General features: G+C 32.5%; 1 protein-coding gene across 2 annotated transcripts in view; it reads right to left on the bottom strand.

The window, feature by feature from the left end:
- The window catches only part of LOC143233923 (diuretic hormone receptor-like), a 119647-nt gene that overhangs the window by 54270 nt on the left and 45568 nt on the right, over positions 1-19809 (bottom strand). Inside the window, exons 2-4 of one of the 2 annotated variants that reach the window (XM_076470812.1) lie at positions 11870-11962; positions 7315-7735; positions 2836-2958 (exon numbers count right to left, since the gene is read on the bottom strand). In XM_076470812.1, coding sequence (XP_076326927.1) covers positions 2836-2958; positions 7315-7435 — 244 coding nt within the window. In that variant the 5' untranslated portion in view covers positions 7436-7735; positions 11870-11962. The remainder of the gene's footprint in view (positions 1-2835; positions 2959-7314; positions 7736-11869; positions 11963-19809) is intronic. The other variant, XM_076470811.1, reaches the window with a different exon arrangement.

The raw sequence follows: 19809 nt of genomic DNA, 5'->3' as shown, positions 1-19809 counted from the left end.
CATCCATCTTTTGTTTTTCGTTGTCCAACCCAAATTCTGAGTTCTGGTATTTGATGAAATGTGTACTGAGTAACGACTTGTAGGAGACAAAAAATAGATCTGAAATGTTATTTTTTTCAAAACTCTGATTTTTAGCTGCAATAGACAAATTACGAGGTGTGTGGATAAAATCAGCAGCCAACTTGTTTCCCGGAATTCTCGCATCTTTTCTTCCCAAATATCTTCAAAAATGTTACGAAAAAGGCTTTAGTTTAATGTAGGAAGTAATAACAAAGAGGTGGTAAATTTTGAAACATACATAATAAACTCGATTCCTTTTTAAAATTATTTCCATTTTATGTAAACAAAATATCATTAGTCGGTCACTTCTTCACTGGAATTTTGAAAACAATGTAGTGTTAATGTTCTCTAGTATCAGTCGGTGCCGGTTAGAAACCACAATTTTCTGAAGCTTTGATGCAAGTGACGCGTAATTGGATCTAAATTTGCATTTTGGAAACATTATTGTAGTTATTAAAGCAATCGGCCCAGCATGGCCAGGTGGTTAAGGCACTCGACTTGTAATCCGAGGGTCGTAAGTTCGAATCCCCGTCACACCAAACATGCTTGCCCTTTCAGCCGTGGGACGTAATATGTGATAATCAATCCCACTATTCGTTGGTAAAAAGTAGCACAAGAGTTGGCGGTGGGTGGTGGTAATTACCTACCTTTGCTCTAGTCTTGCACTGCTAAATTAAGGACGGCTAGCGCATATAGCTTTGAGTGAAATTCAAAACCTAAAACTGAGTCAAATTGTAATTTAGATTTATAAGTTAAATAAATGTTGAAACGTATCAAAGTTATGATATTTGTCAACAACATTAGTACATAAAGTTTCCTTTTTAATAAAAATACAATTTAATATACGAACAATAATACGATTTACAGTAATGATTATTACATAAAATAATTTACATGCAGCAATTTTACAAACTTAAAAAAATATCAAGTCTTGTTTTATCTAGAAATTCCTTGATGTCTTATTGAGGGTTCACGACGAACGAGTTAATTTTGAGTTGATGTAGATACTATTACTTAAGAGGGAGCTGGCTAGCTCTGAGTTCCTTGCTTATCGCAAATCACACGTCGAGTTTTCACTGCTAAAAATATTAATATTCGATGTGAATTCGTTGAATATATATAATGTTCGAACTTTATAAACGTTTCTTAGTCAGGCATGTGAACTTCCAAATTAATAAGCGTTTATCACAGTTATAGGTTTATAGTACACCAACTGTAGCAAACCAGTAATATATACTGTCTCTTGGTGAGTCGCGTTGGTTACATTTATAGGAATGAAGAGAGGTTCTAGAAATTTCAGCAGTGCACAACAATATAGAGGTACACTAGTGTTTACGTACACACATACATTGTTTATTCTTACCTTCGAGAAGGTTTTACAACTTTAGTGAATAGGCGGGAATTTCGCAATACAGATTTACAGGATAACTTATGTAGATTTCTAAATATAAATTTAACTTATAGAAACGTCGATATTAAAATATATATAATGGGAAATAAATATATCGTACTTATATTTTTTCTTAATTGTTTATTTTTTGGTTTAAAGCAAAAATGTACCGTAATGTATATATTGTGTTTTCCGAGGGTATCTGACTCCAAATTTTAGTGATTCGGCATTCGGTGGTTACAGCGCTCAACTCGACGGGTTAAAATTCCTGTTCCACTAAACATGTTCGCTCTTTTAGCCTTAGGAGACGTTATATTGTAACGGTTAATCCCACTATTCATTGATAAGAGAGTAAACTTAAGAGTTGACAGTGTGTGGTGATGAGCTGCTTTACTTCTTGTCTTTCACTGCTAATTAGGGACAAAATTCAATACAAACCTAACCTAATTTTAACATTATAATCAACAAAACTTGACAGCGACCATAAGAAAACTTTAATGGTTTCCTTTAGTTGTGTGCAAAATAAATAAATGTTCAGTTAAAGCTGAGCATTTGAAGCTTTATGTCGTTTATTCTTTATAAAAACGAGGTAAACTCACTTGATATTAAACAAGCAAAACCTTGTTTTGTTGATAATATTGAATAATATTTAAATAAAGTGTTTTAGAACTTCCTATTGTATACTGCTATCTATATTAAAAATTGAAACTATACTTTTTATATTTGGGTTGTTTTACTTGGTATGCTTAACTTGTAAAAAAAATCTGACAGTATTTATCTAATTCAGAAAGCCAGAAACATTACATTATTTAACTTATTTATTTTTTCGTTTGTTTGTTTGATTTTGAAAATCGCGCAAAGCTACTCGAGGGCTATCTGCGCTAGCCGTTCCTAATTTAGCAGTGTAAGACTAGAGGGATGGCAGCTAGTCATCACCACCCACCGCCAACTCTTGGGCTACTTTTTTACTAACGATTAGTGGGATTGACCGTACCATTATAACGCCCCCATGGCTGGGAGGGCGAGCATGTTTGATGCCACAGGGAGTCAAATGCGCTAACACCCTTGGCCATGCCGGGCCTTATTTTTTTCATTCTAAATGTAATCAGAACTGTAGTTGTTTATTAGTTCTACCAACTGAAAGGTCAAACTAATATAACAGGACTGGATATACAATACTTATTGTAATTACCTTATATATATATAGACTTCACTTCTATAGTATCATTCTGTTGTTGTTGAAAAGTTTATTTTTCAGGACAACATTAATTTTTAATATACTCGTATATCGCGAACTTCTTGAATTCAATATAAAAATATTTTTTTACATTTTCTTATTATACTTCAAATTAAAAAAAAAAATCAATTAGAGCCATCATACTTACGAGATGTATTATAACGAATTCCTTTCAACTCGGGAAAGCACGATAACTCAGCCATATAACCTGGTAGGGTCGGAGGCCAGCATGACAAGCCATCCCAAGTAACGTTGCATCGTAAACGTTCTCCTGAATATAAATGCAATTGAAGAAATAAGTGTTCGTGAAAATAATATGGTGGAAAAACAATAACACCATATGAAACCTTTGGATAAAGGCTGTTATAAAGGTCCTTAAATGTATATAACTTATATTAATCAAAAGAAGATAACGCTTGAAAAACGAAACGCAAACTAATAGAAATTTAAAAACTCACATATTTTATCCTCAAATTCACTTTTAATACAGCTACTTATCAAATTAGATTTTTCAAAAATCATTTGATTTAGTTAAGAATATTAAGTGATTTGTTGAATTATTTTGTAACTGTGATACAAATAGACGAAGTAATAAAAATTAATTATTGGGACACCTGCCTACCCTTGCAAAGTTATTCACAATATTAGTAAAAGTATTACCAGGCATTACCCATAACGTTTTACTGATTTCAACAAACTCTCTGTTAATTTCTTAGATAATTTAATAAAATGTTTTAAAGTACTTAGAGAATTAAAAATAAATTAGTTGGTTAAATATGTTACTACAAAGTGGACATTAAGGGCGGTAACTAACATTTATCACTTAAAGTTGCTATTCTGGTCAAATTGGTGTAGCTAAAAGATTTTGACACAAGTACTGCTAGTTATGAGTGTTTGATGAGTTTTTATATGTCCAGTTTTTAAAATGATTTCATGCTTTAACCTCTGTTACCTTTCAGTACCCATAAAGCATGTCTATCAGCTATAAATTTAATCCATATCTGTTCTTCTCACAGAAGTAAAAAGACGATTTTGAATTTCAATTAGGAGCTAACAAACCCGGAAATATAGGCTGGAGGTGAGTTAGTGATTGGCCGAACTGTAAACAAAAGAGTCTGTATAGTTTTCATCCTGTTATTTCGAAAATTGCTTTCCGCACTTTGTGGCCGTAGACACGTTATACGAGTGACGACAAAATTCTATTATTTGACTACTGTAGCTCACAGAGATGGCAGTGGTTAATATTGACTAGCTACCCTGCATCTAATTTATTAGTTAAAAATTAGGTATGTCTAGAGTAGATAGCCATTTGCGTAAATATTCGAAACAAACCAAGATATACATGTAATTGTATAGCATTGCATTGCAAGTATCATGCATTTCCGAATAAATGGCATAAAACGCTTAGACAAAATGATTTATATTTACGATAAAAACAGAGTTTGGGATAACTGCTAATGTTTTAAAACTGAAATATTGGACGACAGATTAAAAATATTCAAGTACGAATTTATTTTATGCATCTGTACAAAAAGATGTTCAGTATTGATATATGATGAGTGTCTAGACTGAACATCACCCAAGTTACGAACTGTTTTTATGTATGCAGTGCAGTTTCCTCCTCCTTTACGTACTCACGTGGTTAAGGCACTCGACTCGTAACCTGAGGGTTGCGGGTTCAAATCCCCGTCACACCAAACATGTTCGCCCTTTCAGCCATGGGGGCGTTATATTGTGATGGTCAATCTCACTATTCGTTGGTAAAAGAGTAGCCCCCAAGAGTTGACGGTGAGCGGTAATAACTAGTTGCCTTCTCTCTAGTCTTGCACTGTTAAATTAGGGACGGCTAGCGCAGATAGCCCTCGTGTAGCTTTGGGCAAAATTCAAAACAAATCAAACCTTTACGTACTTTCCAAAGTTCATATAATTCACACAACTGACTACTTCAAGGATCCTTATGAATAGCCTAAGGGTACAGAAATTTCGTATAAGTAGAATTGTAGTTTGTGATATTGAAATTATAATGGTTGGGAAGAAAGAGATTCGGTTTACTTCGAGTTAATAACAATGTATAGCGGAAGTTACTACTGAAATATTAGATAAATGTTCAGTGTGTCATTGAAGTATTAAATCAACTAGAAATCTGGAAAATAAGATGACGGATGGAAGTTAACTTTGAGTTAATAACAACTTCGGTTTCTCACTAAGATTCGGTAGTCCAGTTCTCTTTTCACGTATGTAACTGACTGTTACATGTGTGTTATATTTTCAGCAAATTTACGAAGAAACTCGAGTTTGTTTGTTTGTTTGAATTTCGCACAAAGCTACTCGAGGGCTATCTGTACTAGTCGTCCCTAATTTAGTAGTGTAAGACTAGAGGGTGACAGCTAGTCATCACCACCCACCGCCAACTCTTGGGCTACTCTTTTACCAACGAATAGTGGGATTGACCGTAACATTATAACGTCCTCACGGCTGAAAAGGCGAGCATGTTTGGCGCGACGGGGATGCGAACCCGTGACCCTCAGATTACGAGTCGCACGTCTTAACCCACCTGGCCATGTCGGGCACATATATATATATATATAAAACTCGAGAATCTTTGTTTAAGAGAACGTTTAGGTAGAGTATTTCAATTGAAGATTTATATGGGCTACATCTACCTCAAAAGTTGTTGGAAACCTTCGAGCTGTTAGAAACATTTTCTAAGACATGTGCAGCCCATAGAAATGTTTACTGAATTCAAAGATTATTTCCTATTATTTTATAAAAAAGGTCAGCACATAAATATTCTATATTTATATTAATAGTGATCATTAGAGTCTAATTCCTGAATGCTAGACTTCGTACTTTTACAGGTCTTAACCAGAAACTTTTTGTTCGTAAATTTTTAAGATTCCACACAATAGCTCTTATTGCCTATTGTTTGGTATCGTATTATTCTTTTTAATTATATTATTTTGTTATTTATAAATATGAACATGCACTTTTGTTATTTATTTTTCGTAGTGTTCTGCAGTCAATATTTATAATTGTTTTGTTCTGCTTAACATGAAAAACTTATTATTTTAATATTGTTTCTCCGGCTAACTTCGGTTAACTGGTTTAGGGTATTTTGACTACTGTCAAATCAATAATGTTTACGTACCTATAATGTAGTGAGGCTGAATAACTTATCACAAATAAAAGTAATACCACAACAATCATCGATTATTAACTAACAGGATAAGAACGTCAGTAAAATTTAAATGTGTTATAAAGAATACATAAGTTCAGACCAACTTTAAATAACACATTTCAATAACAATAAAGTTTTCTTAAGTATATAATTGCGTTCAATTTCTCCTAGACAACTTTCATCCAATCAAATTTAGAACAGAATATGAACACATACGTACAAGGAATACAACTGTTTTGTCAATTATGTTTTATTTTTTGGCCGATGTTGCACTAATTTATAATGCGCAAAAAAAAAAGAACATAACTTGGAAAAATAGTTATCACATGGTCTTGGCTGATTTTGACGTACAATTCTGATATCTTTGTAACTCCCTCAAAAAAATTGTACAGTAACGTATAATCCGAATTAACCATATATATTAAAATAATATTAATTAGAATTACACTTTCTCTTTTATATAATTTCTTTATAATAACCGCATTTGGTATTTTCATATCAAACTGACTTCCCGCCAGGTTTCTCTAATAGAAATAGCTGCAAATAATTACAGGTGCGGCCAAGTGATTTGGGTATCCTTCCCGGGTTAGAGTATTCGATTAGGTTTTCAAAGGTATAATAGTTTGAAAATAGTGTAAATAAAGGAATCTTTACAGTGCAGAATATTTAATCATTGAACACAAAAACACTTAAAACTGGGCGCATATCCACGTTCGACGACGGAGAGTCGTTACTCCGATTTATGCAAATGTTAGTCTTAAAGATTACCTCATCACTAAAATACTGAACAAATGTCGAAGCATCTTTCTTTTATACAGGAACTGTGGAAAAGCTGATACAAATAAAACGCCTGGATTTCAAGTATAAACTTGCTTTCTTTGTCCAGCAGACAGAGTCATCTCGTGACCTTTGTTCCCTGATAGCATTGATCAGCTGTCAGGTTCATTTGACGATAAAACTCTGCCCTCAAATGATATTTAAAGTTCTAGTTTTTAATCCAGGCTTAAAAAACTTAAATACCCTAGAAGGTAGAAGGTGTCACCTAAAGAAAAAAACAAAAGGGTAAGGTGCCTATAACAAGATAATATCACCCTTTGGACCATTTACTGCCACTATGACAGTGCGGACACTCAATAATCAATAATAACAAAATGATATTACTGTAGTCAGATAATAGGATGACATACTATGTCTTCATAGCACGCATATTCAAAATAAGTTTTATTCAATGTTTGAACTATATTTACCTACTCTAACAGGTTTAGCTATAGCGGAATATTAACAAACATTTCCAGAACTTACACTAAGTGCTTTTAAAATGTATTTGCAACTTTATACGTTTTATCACTGTCAAAATGTACACATGTTTAAATTACTTTTGGAATAAACCACTTATCCCTTACACTCTTCTTTTTCAAAATTAACATAATACAGATAATTGAATCTTACCATCTTTTAAAAGGGGAGAATTCTGGATGTATTTCTTGAAACATCCAACAGCTGACCAGGACTTGATGACGAGGTCTCGCTTGTTATTCCAAGAAGTAAAATTAATTTTTCCTAAGGGCATTATTGTATTTCCTTAATTTTCAGCTTCAAACTATATCTAAGTATTTATTCTTACTGTACATTTTAAATGTATTTATTTTATTTAAACAGTCTTTTGTCTATAATTCCGTTGAAAATTCTCACCAGTCAGTTTGAAACTAAATGCTAAGTCAATATAGATTGTTAAACGAAAGTTTCTGAAGTCCCATATGTACCAACAGCACGCTTCGAAGAATTTATTTCTTTACGAAGGTAATTTAATCCCTTTCTTTTATATTCCTTCTTCTAGATTTTCACATCTGACAACGAAGCAGAATATTTTCTGTGAAAAAAAGAGTAAAAAGAAATTCAATTGTTTTAATATATCGCTAAAATCTGTATAAATTGACGAAAAATACGTTGTTTTTCACATACGTAGAGCAAACTTCACTCTTGCATCATTATTCAGTGCTGTAAAGTGCGAGTTAAAAAGGCGAAATAATGCATTTAGAACGATATCAATTAACAAAACATAAAGATATACAAAACTAAAATTACTGTTGTTATTAGTGTATCCATCAAGGAAGTGAAAATTGTATAGAAGAAAGTCAATGTTAAATAATACAGTGGTACCTCGGTTCTCGAACTTAATCCGTCTTAGAAGACTGTTCGAAAACCGAATCAATTTTTCCCATAAGAAATACTGTAAATTAAATTAATATTTAACTGCACTTTACCTGTGCTGAGGAGAGCTGATGGCGTAAGTGAAAGGTGGTGAGGAACGTGGAGAGTAGGAGGGTTATTACTGTTTGGAAGGGGAGTCACCTTCCATTAAAACGTCAGGTAACTCTCCTTCTGGGGTTCTTTCTCTTTTTTTCTGTCTCATTGCACTGCTACAACCTGCTTAAGGTTTGTTTCTGCCTGGCACCCTCTCCCATGTCTCAACACACTATGTATGCCACTTCTCTTCCTAAATTTTTCAAACTACCCCTACTAGCCTTAAAGGCATCACTTGTATCAGCACTCGTTCCAGGGGTGTTTTTCAGGAGATCAGCATGCAACTGCTTTGCTTTTTCACGAATGATGGTCTCAGAAATGCTATCACGAGCTAATTGTTTTTCGTTTACCCAAAGCAACAACAGTTTTTCTACCTCTTCCATTGTTTGTGACCTTTGTTTCGTAAGCACTGTCACTCCTTTTGAAACATCAGCAACTTTGATGACCTCTTTATTTTTCAGTATGGTTCAGACTGTAGACTTCGCCATACCAAACTGTGTAGCAAGGTCAGACACGCGAACACCACTTTCATACTTCACTATGAGATCTTTTTACACCTATATTGTGGCTCTAACAACTTTTCTTTTTGGTTTGCTGCTTTCATTATCCTTCCTTGACCCCATTGTGGCTTATTTAATCAGAATATTTAGAAAAAAAAAAAAACGGAAACGTTCACAGCATATTTTAGCGGGAGTGTGGACTGAGCGACAGGTGCGAGTAAAATGTTTTGGGGAAGCTTGGCGTGGACCAAAAATGGTCGAAGGGTCGTTCGGGTCATCAGTCGGGTTATTTCGGAGGTTTGGGCCACGACAGCTTGGTTCGGGAACCGAGTTTATGTTCGACAACCGAGACATTTATTTTCTCAAACAGTATATTCGAAAACCGAATTGTTCGAGAATGGAGTCGTTCGAGAACCGAGGTACCACTGTATTTTCTTTTAAACTTTCTCTTTTGTTATTACATTTCTTAATGACATCATTTGGTAATAACTGCATACTGTTGTTTGAGGAATTTAATAATTGACTCATTTAACGAAATAATTCAGTATGTCTTTAAATTCAAAGTAAAAAGTCTATAGAAAATGTCGTAATGTGCCATATTTTAAGGTATTTTTCACCTTCTCGTACAATAACCCTAAAACAACATAGACCATGTACGTCGATGGATGATTTTTAACTATCATACCAAAAATTACGGGTAATCAAACAACCAATCTGGTTTATGGACACAAACACACATATAACATACTGGGTCATTTTATAGTATGGTTTATCTATTCTATATTTTTCATGCGTTATTTCGTTTAGCTAGATGAACGTTTTAAACATACCTGAGCATCTTTTTTATTGTTTTCAGGACATATAATCTAAACATCGTGATTTTATGATCAATGTTTATATGCAAATGGTTTGTGTGTTTTTATATGTTATTATACTTCTGCGAAAATATTTCTCTTGAATTAAATTTGTAAAAGTGTAAATAACAGTTTTTATAAATAAACATTATGAATAAAACGTTTTAGGTTTATAAGGATTTTTTTCAGTTTTGTCTTTTTTAATAAACCTACTCTGAAGATGAAATAAATCTTACTATAATAAACGTACTATGTTTTTAATCAGAACTCCTAAGCCATCTCTTAAATGGCACCACAAATAAAACTCCACACAAAATTACACACTTTTCGTATTGAAAGCTTAGACAATTAGAAAAATAACAGTGGTATGTGCAACAGCTATTTCTTTGTAATAGAGCACAAACAACAGTCTTTATTCATAAAATTGACCCTCAATAGAATAGGGATATGACTGCTCGGTGGGCGGAACACAGATAGTCTTTCCTGTATCTTTGTGTTTAAAGACCACTTTTAATATAAAGAAATATAACAGCTTATATTAGTAACATTTGTGATATTTTGAGTCTGTACACTGAACCATTTTGATGCAGAGAGCTTCATATACGAATAGAGCACAATCGAAACACTGTTCCCGTTTAATAATACCCAGAAAAAAAATCATTCTCTTAAAATGTTCACTTTTTATCTCAATGAAATACTAATACTACGGTTAGTAGTTACTAGCATAAACAATAGACTGCAAGATAATTCTTCTCTCAGCCCTCACATGTTGATAATTCAGTATAAACGAGAACTGAGTTTTGATAAAACGTTTCCTTGAAAAGTATCTATGTTTTCGTCTTGTTACAGCACGATATCACTTTAAACTATTATAAAAGAAATTAGATAATTACATTATTAGTTATTTTATGTAACGCAAAAATAATATATAATTTAGAACGTTTTTTGAATTTAAAAATTCGAGTAACAAAGAAACTTTTAAATTATAAAATAAACAAAAATATATATAGCACTTCGAGTTGAGTGGTAACGGTCATTCAGAATGTTTGGTTACACCTTTAATTCTTTAAATCGTTTTGGAAACAGTTTGAGGAAAGAGATAAGTAAATAACATGAAACACAATTTGATGAAAAAAGCCTTTTATTGACAGCTTTATTTGAATTACAAACGCCACTTAAAAAATTCAAAAGAACGTTAAAGCACAACATTCGCTTTGTTGAAAAGCAGAACAAATATAAACTTCAGACAGTTATTGGACAGAATAGCACATCAATGGGAGTTATATCTATTATAAACCGTAAACCTCAAACTGCTCTTTACTGCTTCGAACCTTGCTGGTACCTGTTATTTAAAAAAATCGTTTCACTTTCAGTTTGTTGTTCTAACTTTACATGAAATTTTTTTTTCTGCAGTCTGTATTATTACATTGCAAAACGTACTAAAGATTATAATTCCAACATTTTTTAAAATGAAAGACAGTTTATTTTGTTATTTTCATTTAATATTTAATACAAATGTCACTGAACAAATCAGACAATTCACATAAAATGGAATTTAATAAGTATCAACGAAATAATGTAAAGATTTTCTTAAATTCACCAAAATTAATATTTATCGAAAATACATATATAACGTTGTTCTACTTTTCTTCAAAATATATTTTAGGGCAAATGCCGCCTTCTCCTAGCAACAGCATCTTTATCTATACGAAATTTCTTAATGGTGTAAAACGACACTCAAAGAAACAGTATTGAAATGCAAACCAGTAAAAAACAGATTGAGATTTCTAGCTTCTTGATAAATATACATTTAAACAAGAACAATAACTATTTTACTGTTTTTTAAAAACTTAAATTTGCAACAGAGATTTTGCGTACTTGAAATAATCGAGACATCAAACAACGGGAGCTAAAATATTATTTCTTTATGCCTTAAGGTATTCTTTTATAAATATCAAAAGTGAGAATAATGTATTATGCAGTATGGTCTGTAAAATAAAGCAATCTTAAATTTAACGGGAGCTAAAATATTATTTCTTTATGCTCTAAGGTATTCTTGTATAAATATTAGAAGTGAGAATAATGTATTATGCAGTATGGTCTGTAAAATAAAGCAATCTTAAATTTATGTAAAAACATAATAATTTTAATAATAACAAAGAGTGAATTGAATTCGTTGATTGTTTTGCATCAAATCTCAGGAAAAATAAAAATAATTTTCGTTACGTTTATTCTTTTTCAGGAAATTCCTTATAACATATTATTACAATGAACTAAAACGTTTCATTTCTGAGCTGATAGTATATTTACGATAATTATTTCAAATAATATACTCATGCTACATACATTTCAGTACCAGAAAACTAATTTCCTACGAAGCAAGTTTTCAGAAACGGTGTCACTGGCCTTTAGAAACAGCACTTTTGTTCAACTGTGTCACTAAAATATGATCCATAAAATAAAAAGAAACTTAGCTATTGACAGACGTTTTTGACATTCTATTGCTGAGTTTTGTTTTGTTTTGAACTAAGAAATACGCCATACAAATTTCGGAACTGTCAGTAACTGGCTATAAGATGTTTTAGTTTATTTTATCGCTTAAGAAAATATACCTAATTGGTTTCTCTAGTGTTTAATAAAGTGAAACAACAGCCCTCTGGGAGTGAATTAAAGAAAACTTATGGATTTTCTGAACAAAGACATCACATTTTGTCGTCAATAAATATTACAAAATTTTGTTTCATTAGCTCAAAACAAATCTTCATGTACAATATCAACTAGTAAAGCTCTCTTATATGTAAAATATTACAAACCTTCTGTTATTTTGAAGTTAACCACGCGGTATAATTAACCGTATTTTCTATAGAAATGCGTTATTTTGCAAGTAAAATGATCTGCTAGAAACATCATAATTTAGTATACACTATTACTGCTACTTTCTTTTTATTGTTATTCCTTGTGTTACGGTGTATAAGCAAATACACAACCTTAAATTTAGTTAAAGACAAATGAAACAACTTTCAGAGGAGGTCTGCAAAAGTGTCTAAGAAAGACAATGTTTTACTACGATTAACTTGAAGTTTAAAATTATTTTAATCCTGATTATTCAGGTTTTTTTTCAAATTTAAAGCATTCAAATAAATGTGACATAGCTACAATTTCCAAGCTGTAAGCAAAATGAGCATCTAATAATTTATTTGTAGCTGAAAGGTCACTTGCATTCTGATTTATAAATGTATTTCACTGGTATGTTTCTTCAAAATTTTTCTATTATACTTTAAAACGTTGAAACTGATCTCAAGTTAATCATTCTACGTGTAGATGATTCCGAATACTAAAAACTCTGTTTGTAAAACATATCTACAGACGTTAAATCCGCCACAATAATTAACAATTTTGGATTTATCAGTTTAACTAATATCAACATTATTGTGCACATATATAGTATTTATCTTTTCCTGATGGCTAGCTAAGTCGATAACTTCAGGTTCTGTAACACCATAATTGATAAAAAATAGTTTTCTTTCATTACTATCGTTAATCTCTAACATTTTATTTCTTTACTAATTTTCAAACAGCCTGTACATCATCATTTTTATCATTAGTTAACATTTTTATCTTAATCTTTCTATCTTTGGTTTCAATGTCTTTTTCGAAACGAAACACTATTTTCCATTATTTGAAGGAGTTATCTATATCTGCCAATTGAAGGCTTTTTATTTGTACGTCTTTCATTATAAATATATACTGTGTTGTGTTGGGGCTCAGGATTCTTCTACAGTAAGTGTCTTTTTTGTTGGTGATAAACTCAAAAAATAATGAATAAATATAATTGTTTTGAAAATATTGTATATGTTTGAAACTAGTTGAACAATGAACAACAACTCTTTTACACTATAGAAATCATAGGCATATCACAAACACTGTAAAGTTGTCTTATTCTTCTGAAAAGTCAACTTAGACTTATTCAATTCCTTCAAAATTTCTGTTGACAAGCTGAGGTATCTTTCTCTATTTCTATCGTTCTTGCATTCCGTGTATAGTTTACTTACAATCTTAACGCGAATTACCCCAGTCGTATACTGCTTTCCTGTTAACCATCTGGTCTTCGTATTTTAGATATCGTCTGTTCCTTTTGTTAAAGTGCACTCAGAATAAACTATACTTCCTGTCTTTTTTAATACTGTTAGTTTTCTTATAAAATACCAAACTAAACCTGTTATTTCTAAAACAGTTCATTTCACTTCGAACTTTTCTTCAGCCGTAACTTTACTTTATTCTGCTATTATCTTTGTCTGACTGTTGTTTTCCCTTCATCTCTACTATTTACACGAGGTCTGTTCAAAAAATACGCGGACTGTTTGAATTTCGTGGCTCCAGTTGGTTTCAGGGAAATCCGCTTGGTGTCGCTAGGTTCGCACAGATCAGCTGATTACGACGCCATTTTCTGATTGCGGATATCTTCATTTGTGTATTAGTTACGCGGTTTTAAGTGAAGTGCGATTTTTTCGTTTGGCGGATTTCAGAATGAATGCCCTGAATGAGCAATGACTTGCTGTGAAATTTTGTGTTAAACTTGGAAAATCTGCGACTGAAACTTTTGCTATGCTTAACACGGCTTACGGTGATGTTGCTATGAAGCGTACGGCATGTTTCAAGTGGCATAAACGTTTTAAGGATGGTCGATAGTCCATTGAAGATGATGAGCGTCCTGGACGTCCTTCCACGTCAACTGACGACCCACACGTTGACAAAATCAACACCCTGGTGCGGGCAAATCGACGTCTGACTGTCAGGGAGCTTGCTGAAGAGTGTGGGATATCAGTCGGATCTTGTTACGAGATTTTGACCGAAAAATTGAAGATGCACCGCGTTGCTGCGAAATTTGTGCCTCAGAACTCGTGAGTTTTTGGCCAAACACTCGATCACTGTTCCTCTCCACAACCCCCTACTCACCTGACGTTGCTCCTCGCGATTTTTTCTTGTTCCCCAAACTCAAAAGACCCTTGAAAGGAAGAAGATTTGAGACGATTCCCGAGATTAAGGCAAATGCGACGAAGGAGCTGGAGGACATTACAAAAGAAGCGTACCAGGACTGTTTCAACAAGTAGAAACACCGTTGGGATAAGTGTGTGCGTTGGGGAGGAGAGTACTTTGAAGGGGTCCCAGACCTGTAACTTCTAAATAAAGTACATTTTGTTTTATGACGTCAGGCCGCGTATTTTTTGAACAGCCCTTGTATGTTTATTGCTAAATCATTTACTTGTTTCATTTGCGACATCAATGAGCCACAAACACAAATCACAATAATCGTCCGATTTTAATTCTCTTATAATAAATTAAACTGAATTAAACTAAACAAGTATATAATATTCATTAACTAATTAATAATACCTACACTAAATAGTTTTCATATCATGAAAATATATCATTCCTATGTTCCTGTAATTTCAAATATATATTTTGACAATTTCTTTACAATTAGAACAGAACCAAATATACATAATCTATATTAAAATGTTTTAGATATATTTAACACTCTTGATTGTTTGTTTTGTTTGTTTTTTTTTAATTTCGCGCAAAGCTACTCGAGGGCTATGTGCGCTGGCTGTCCCTAATTTAGCAGTGTAAGACTAGAGGAAAGGCAGCTTGTCATCACCACCCACCGCCAAGTCCTGGGCTACTCTTTTACCAACGAATAGTGGGATTGACCGTCACATTATAAAGCCTCCACGACTGGAAGGGCGAACATGTTCTGTGCGACCGGGATTCGAACCCGCGACCCTCAGATTACTAGTCGAATGCCTTAACCCACCTGGCCATGCCGGGCCTTAACACTCTCAAATTTTAACTTTTACTTCAGAAGAACAGATTAAAAGATAAATTAATGAACCAAAAGTGAGATAGGTAATAATACAGACTTTAAACTTATATGTGACTTAAAGCAACAAAAACAATTAAAAACTCGTCTAAAACTTTACTCACGGAAAATAGAGGATGTGAATAATTTGATTATAAAACACTTCTTTATTTAATTTTTTAATTGCAGAAACACAATACGTCCAAAATTAATGTCTTGGGAAGTTGGCAATAAATTTTAGCAGATCTTTAATTCATGATAACAATATTTAAACGACTCAATTAAAAGTTTAAACATATGTATTGTCTTATATACCCTTCTTTTTGGGAAATAATTCAAACTTGTTTAAATTGTCAACAAACACCAAAATACAAAATAATTTTCATAAAATACGCAAAATATTGAAAATACGCGTTCTAATTACGTTGACGTACTTAAAACAACCCTTTGAATCTCATTTGTGGGTACTGAAATTGGTTAAGTAATTACTCATGATCATGTAGGTTTAACCTTCTAGGTGGTTTTACATGGAGACGCTCTTAAAACATTTCACTGATTTTTCTTGGTACGTTAGGGTACATAAGTAAACTTTTTGAATTTGTAAAATAGCTGTAAGTAGATAAATCCTAGTCCACAAGACAAGATTATAGACCTTCAAATCGTTTATTTATTACATGTTTAACTATTCAGATGAATACAAATGAATATTGACAGCATTGAGCAGAATAGACAACACTTTTAATCCGAAAACTACTTGAAAAAAGTCCCTTAGTAAAAAACTTTCAAGGTATTTTATGCTAGACTGAACCTTTCCAAACATGTCCAACTAATATTGCTAATTATGGTATCACAAAGAGAAAATGTTACAAATGTTTTTAAAACTTTAATAAAGATTAACTGTAAAACGCATTTGACGTATTTTTATTTAGCTAATCCTTTTACTTAATTTGAATTATATAAAATGTAAACTATCTCTCTATAATAACTCTAGAATATATATTATTGTCAAAGAAGAAGCAAGTTCAAGAATTCTGCTTCATTCCGAACAGGCTTCTCCAATATGTCAAGAAGTCGTGATATGTTCTCCATACACCAATATAGATGTACTTGGTATCGCTTTGCAAGTCCGTATTGGGTTAAATAACCTTAAAGACTATCTTTACTACATTTCAATTTATAAATTAGCGGAAACGCTGAAACCGCTTGTATTCAAAGCCCTACTATCACTTCACTTACTGATAAGGTATAATTCCACAGCTACTTTTCCTGGAATATAAGAGAAAAAGGTTTTAAAATGCAACAAAGTTTGAGCGTTATCTGAAGACATTCGTTAATATGGACAAGTATGATGCTTGAAATGAGATACTGAAAAAAATACTGAGCGTTTTGTTTGCTCAACATATAACAATGACTTTTAAGACTAGAAAAAGGAACTGTTACAGACAGTCTAAGTTATTGAAAATTTTGTCAGAAGCATCTAAGGAATGAAAAGTTACTCATTCCCTTGCAACCAGAGAAAACTACTAAGCTGGCTAGTGGAAAATCACTTGGTGCCGTAGAGAATGTAACTGACCATGAAAGAATTAAAGGAGAACAGCTTGAAGTTTTATCAATACTAAAGATCTTCTCCTTAATGTATTTTAAAGTTAGTGTCCCAGACTTATGAGATATCATACAGTAGGTTCAGGGACTGTAAATTTCAACTACACGTCTAGCCTTGCCATATAATTTGTAAATATCAATACTGTGGCGTTCCTTACCTTAAAACTTTAAATATAAACTCCCCGGCCTTTCTTACCATTAAAGACTGTAAAAATATCAACTCTATGGCCTTTCTTACCATTAAAGACTGTAAAAAATATCAACTCTATGGCCTTTCTTACCATTAAAAACTGTAAAAATATCAACTCCACGGCCGTTCTTACCACTAAGGACTGTAAAAATATTAACTCCATGGTTTTTCTTACCATTTAAGACTGTAAAAATATCAACTCTATGGCCCTTCTTGTAATAGAGGCTGTAAATATAATCTCTGTGTCCTTTTTTTTTTGCCATAAATACTGTGCATTTATCAACTCCATACTATTTTCTACCATATATACTGCAAATATCAAGTATGTATCCTTCGTCATAATATAGACTGCAAATATCAAGTATGTATACTTCGTCATAATATAGACTGCAAATACCACCCACGTAGCTTTTCTTGCCATAGAGACTGTAAATATCAATTTCATGTCATTTCCTGCCATATAGACTATCAATATCATCTGCACAGCTTTCTTTCACAAAAACGTTATATAGGGATGATGAAGATTGTGAGAAACCACACACATCACAGATGTATATAGGGATGGTAGTGAAGAAGAGTAGATATAAACATTAATACCAATCCAGAACATGACATTAGAATATGATGAGAGATGACTGATACACATAATATCAACTGATCTTTCGCCAAGGATTATTGTATTCTTGACCAATCTGAGATTTCTGCCTGAATATTATTCTCATTGTTTTCTTTAGTAATAAGCTAGTTTGTAGTAAAATAGCAATTTAGAACGTGTACATAAATTTCTATAATTTATATTTTGTTTTTGTTATAGGTGCCTTTTCTTTACAATGGATCAGAGGCAAATATGAAAGCTCATAACAGTAAAATCAGAGCTTCAATGCTCATGGTGGATACAGCACAAATAGTTCATTGAGTATCTTTGTGCTTCATGACAAAAACATCTATTAAAAACACTATCAATCTTTCTCTCACTTATTTTCAAATAACTATAAGCTATTCTGTACTCTTGTAGTAGACATTGTATAATAAAGCTTTGACAGTGTTAATCCTTATTTTACCATAGCATTTTATACGAAATAAATTTTCACAATTAACACAATTATTTGTTTAGATTCATTCTTGTTATACAACTTGTTATAATATTATAAGTTATTGTCTCATAATCATGTTTTGAAACCAATCTCCAGCACTTCTTCTCAAATAAGTCGAGACATAGTAAATATGGAATACAACGATAAATCATTTGTCAGTATAAGTCAAAATCTTGGAGAGTTAGGTTTGTTTAAAGGCAACATCCAACACTACTATAACATTGTGTATCATTTATGCTGTTCTGGTTACAAGTGAATAACGAATGACCTGTAGAAAGTTACTGATGCTACCTTTAAATGGCAATACTACCTGTAAAAGTTTTCACAAAGTCACAGAATACATTGTTCTATCTTTCCTTTGGTAAGAGATTAGTGACTGTGTTTTTAAACACTGGTTGTTATTTGACTTTATTAGCATCAGTTATTTTTAAACACATTGATACACAACGTTAAATGTGTGCAGATGTAGGCTGTGTACTTTCTTCGACTAATGCATAAAGTTGTACGTATTCTACAGTTCTCTTAAACCTTACTTAATATTATTACATTGTGTCTTACGTCATTGCTAACGCCTAAAAAGCAGTTATTATCTATTGCAATATATTAATGTAAGTCATTTGCTTACCAATGTCGATATAACAACCTATTGCTAAGGTATAACACAATATAACGAAATAATACAAGATAATTTATATTCCGTGATATCAATTTCTGCACGTGTGTGCTACGTCTTCATAAATGCATAAGTAGGGAGCTTTATCACTGATGTATGGGCATAGAAATGTACATTTAGATTGCATTAAACAAACATATATGCAGTACTGAAACTAAAGTTCAACACTGTCTATCAAGATAAATAGCGTGACTAGTAAGACATAAGACTACCATGTTGATGTGTCACAGCTCAACACATTGATGACCAAACTATGTGACAACGCGTGGTATTAAGATGTAGAACTATATTGACGATGTAATACTTGTTGGACTTGTAAGGCGTGGTAGTTGCGGTAGTAAGTTGGGATATTTTTTACTTACATGACATTATCTATACTATATTGAAATATTACGATATTCAAAGCTCCAAATCCATAAAGCTGTTTTTATTTCCATATGATATAAAGCAACTTTTGCGCATCATTTAAAATGGCATGATGGAATAAGTTAAGAGACAATAAGTTTTTGGTTTTTCTATGATATAGGCGCTAGATATTTAAAATATTTAAAATGTTTTTAAATGTATTATAATCCTTTTAACACTCAGTGATGACGAGAAACCCACTTGTTGAGAAATTTATATGCAAAAATCGGCTCATAGTTTTACGTACGGGTACGTAAAACTCATGTATAAAACTAACAGTGTAAGTTAGAACAATACAGTATGCAACAAAAGTATTAATGAAACAATGAATTACTCTAAAAGACTGTATAGAATTATCTAAGTATGTTATCAGGTCTGTTTCCACTCGGACCACACAGTTACACAACCCCTTTCAGACATGTGGTCGGCTTCCGGTCAGTTACCTCTTTCTTTGTGAACCTG

Source organism: Tachypleus tridentatus, chromosome 12 (assembly GCF_004210375.1).
Source record: "Tachypleus tridentatus isolate NWPU-2018 chromosome 12, ASM421037v1, whole genome shotgun sequence".
In the NCBI taxonomy this organism is placed as follows: Eukaryota; Metazoa; Arthropoda; class Merostomata; order Xiphosura; family Limulidae; genus Tachypleus; species Tachypleus tridentatus.
The sequence above is the reverse complement of the archived record's forward strand: the minus strand, read 5'-3'. Positions and strand labels throughout refer to the sequence as shown.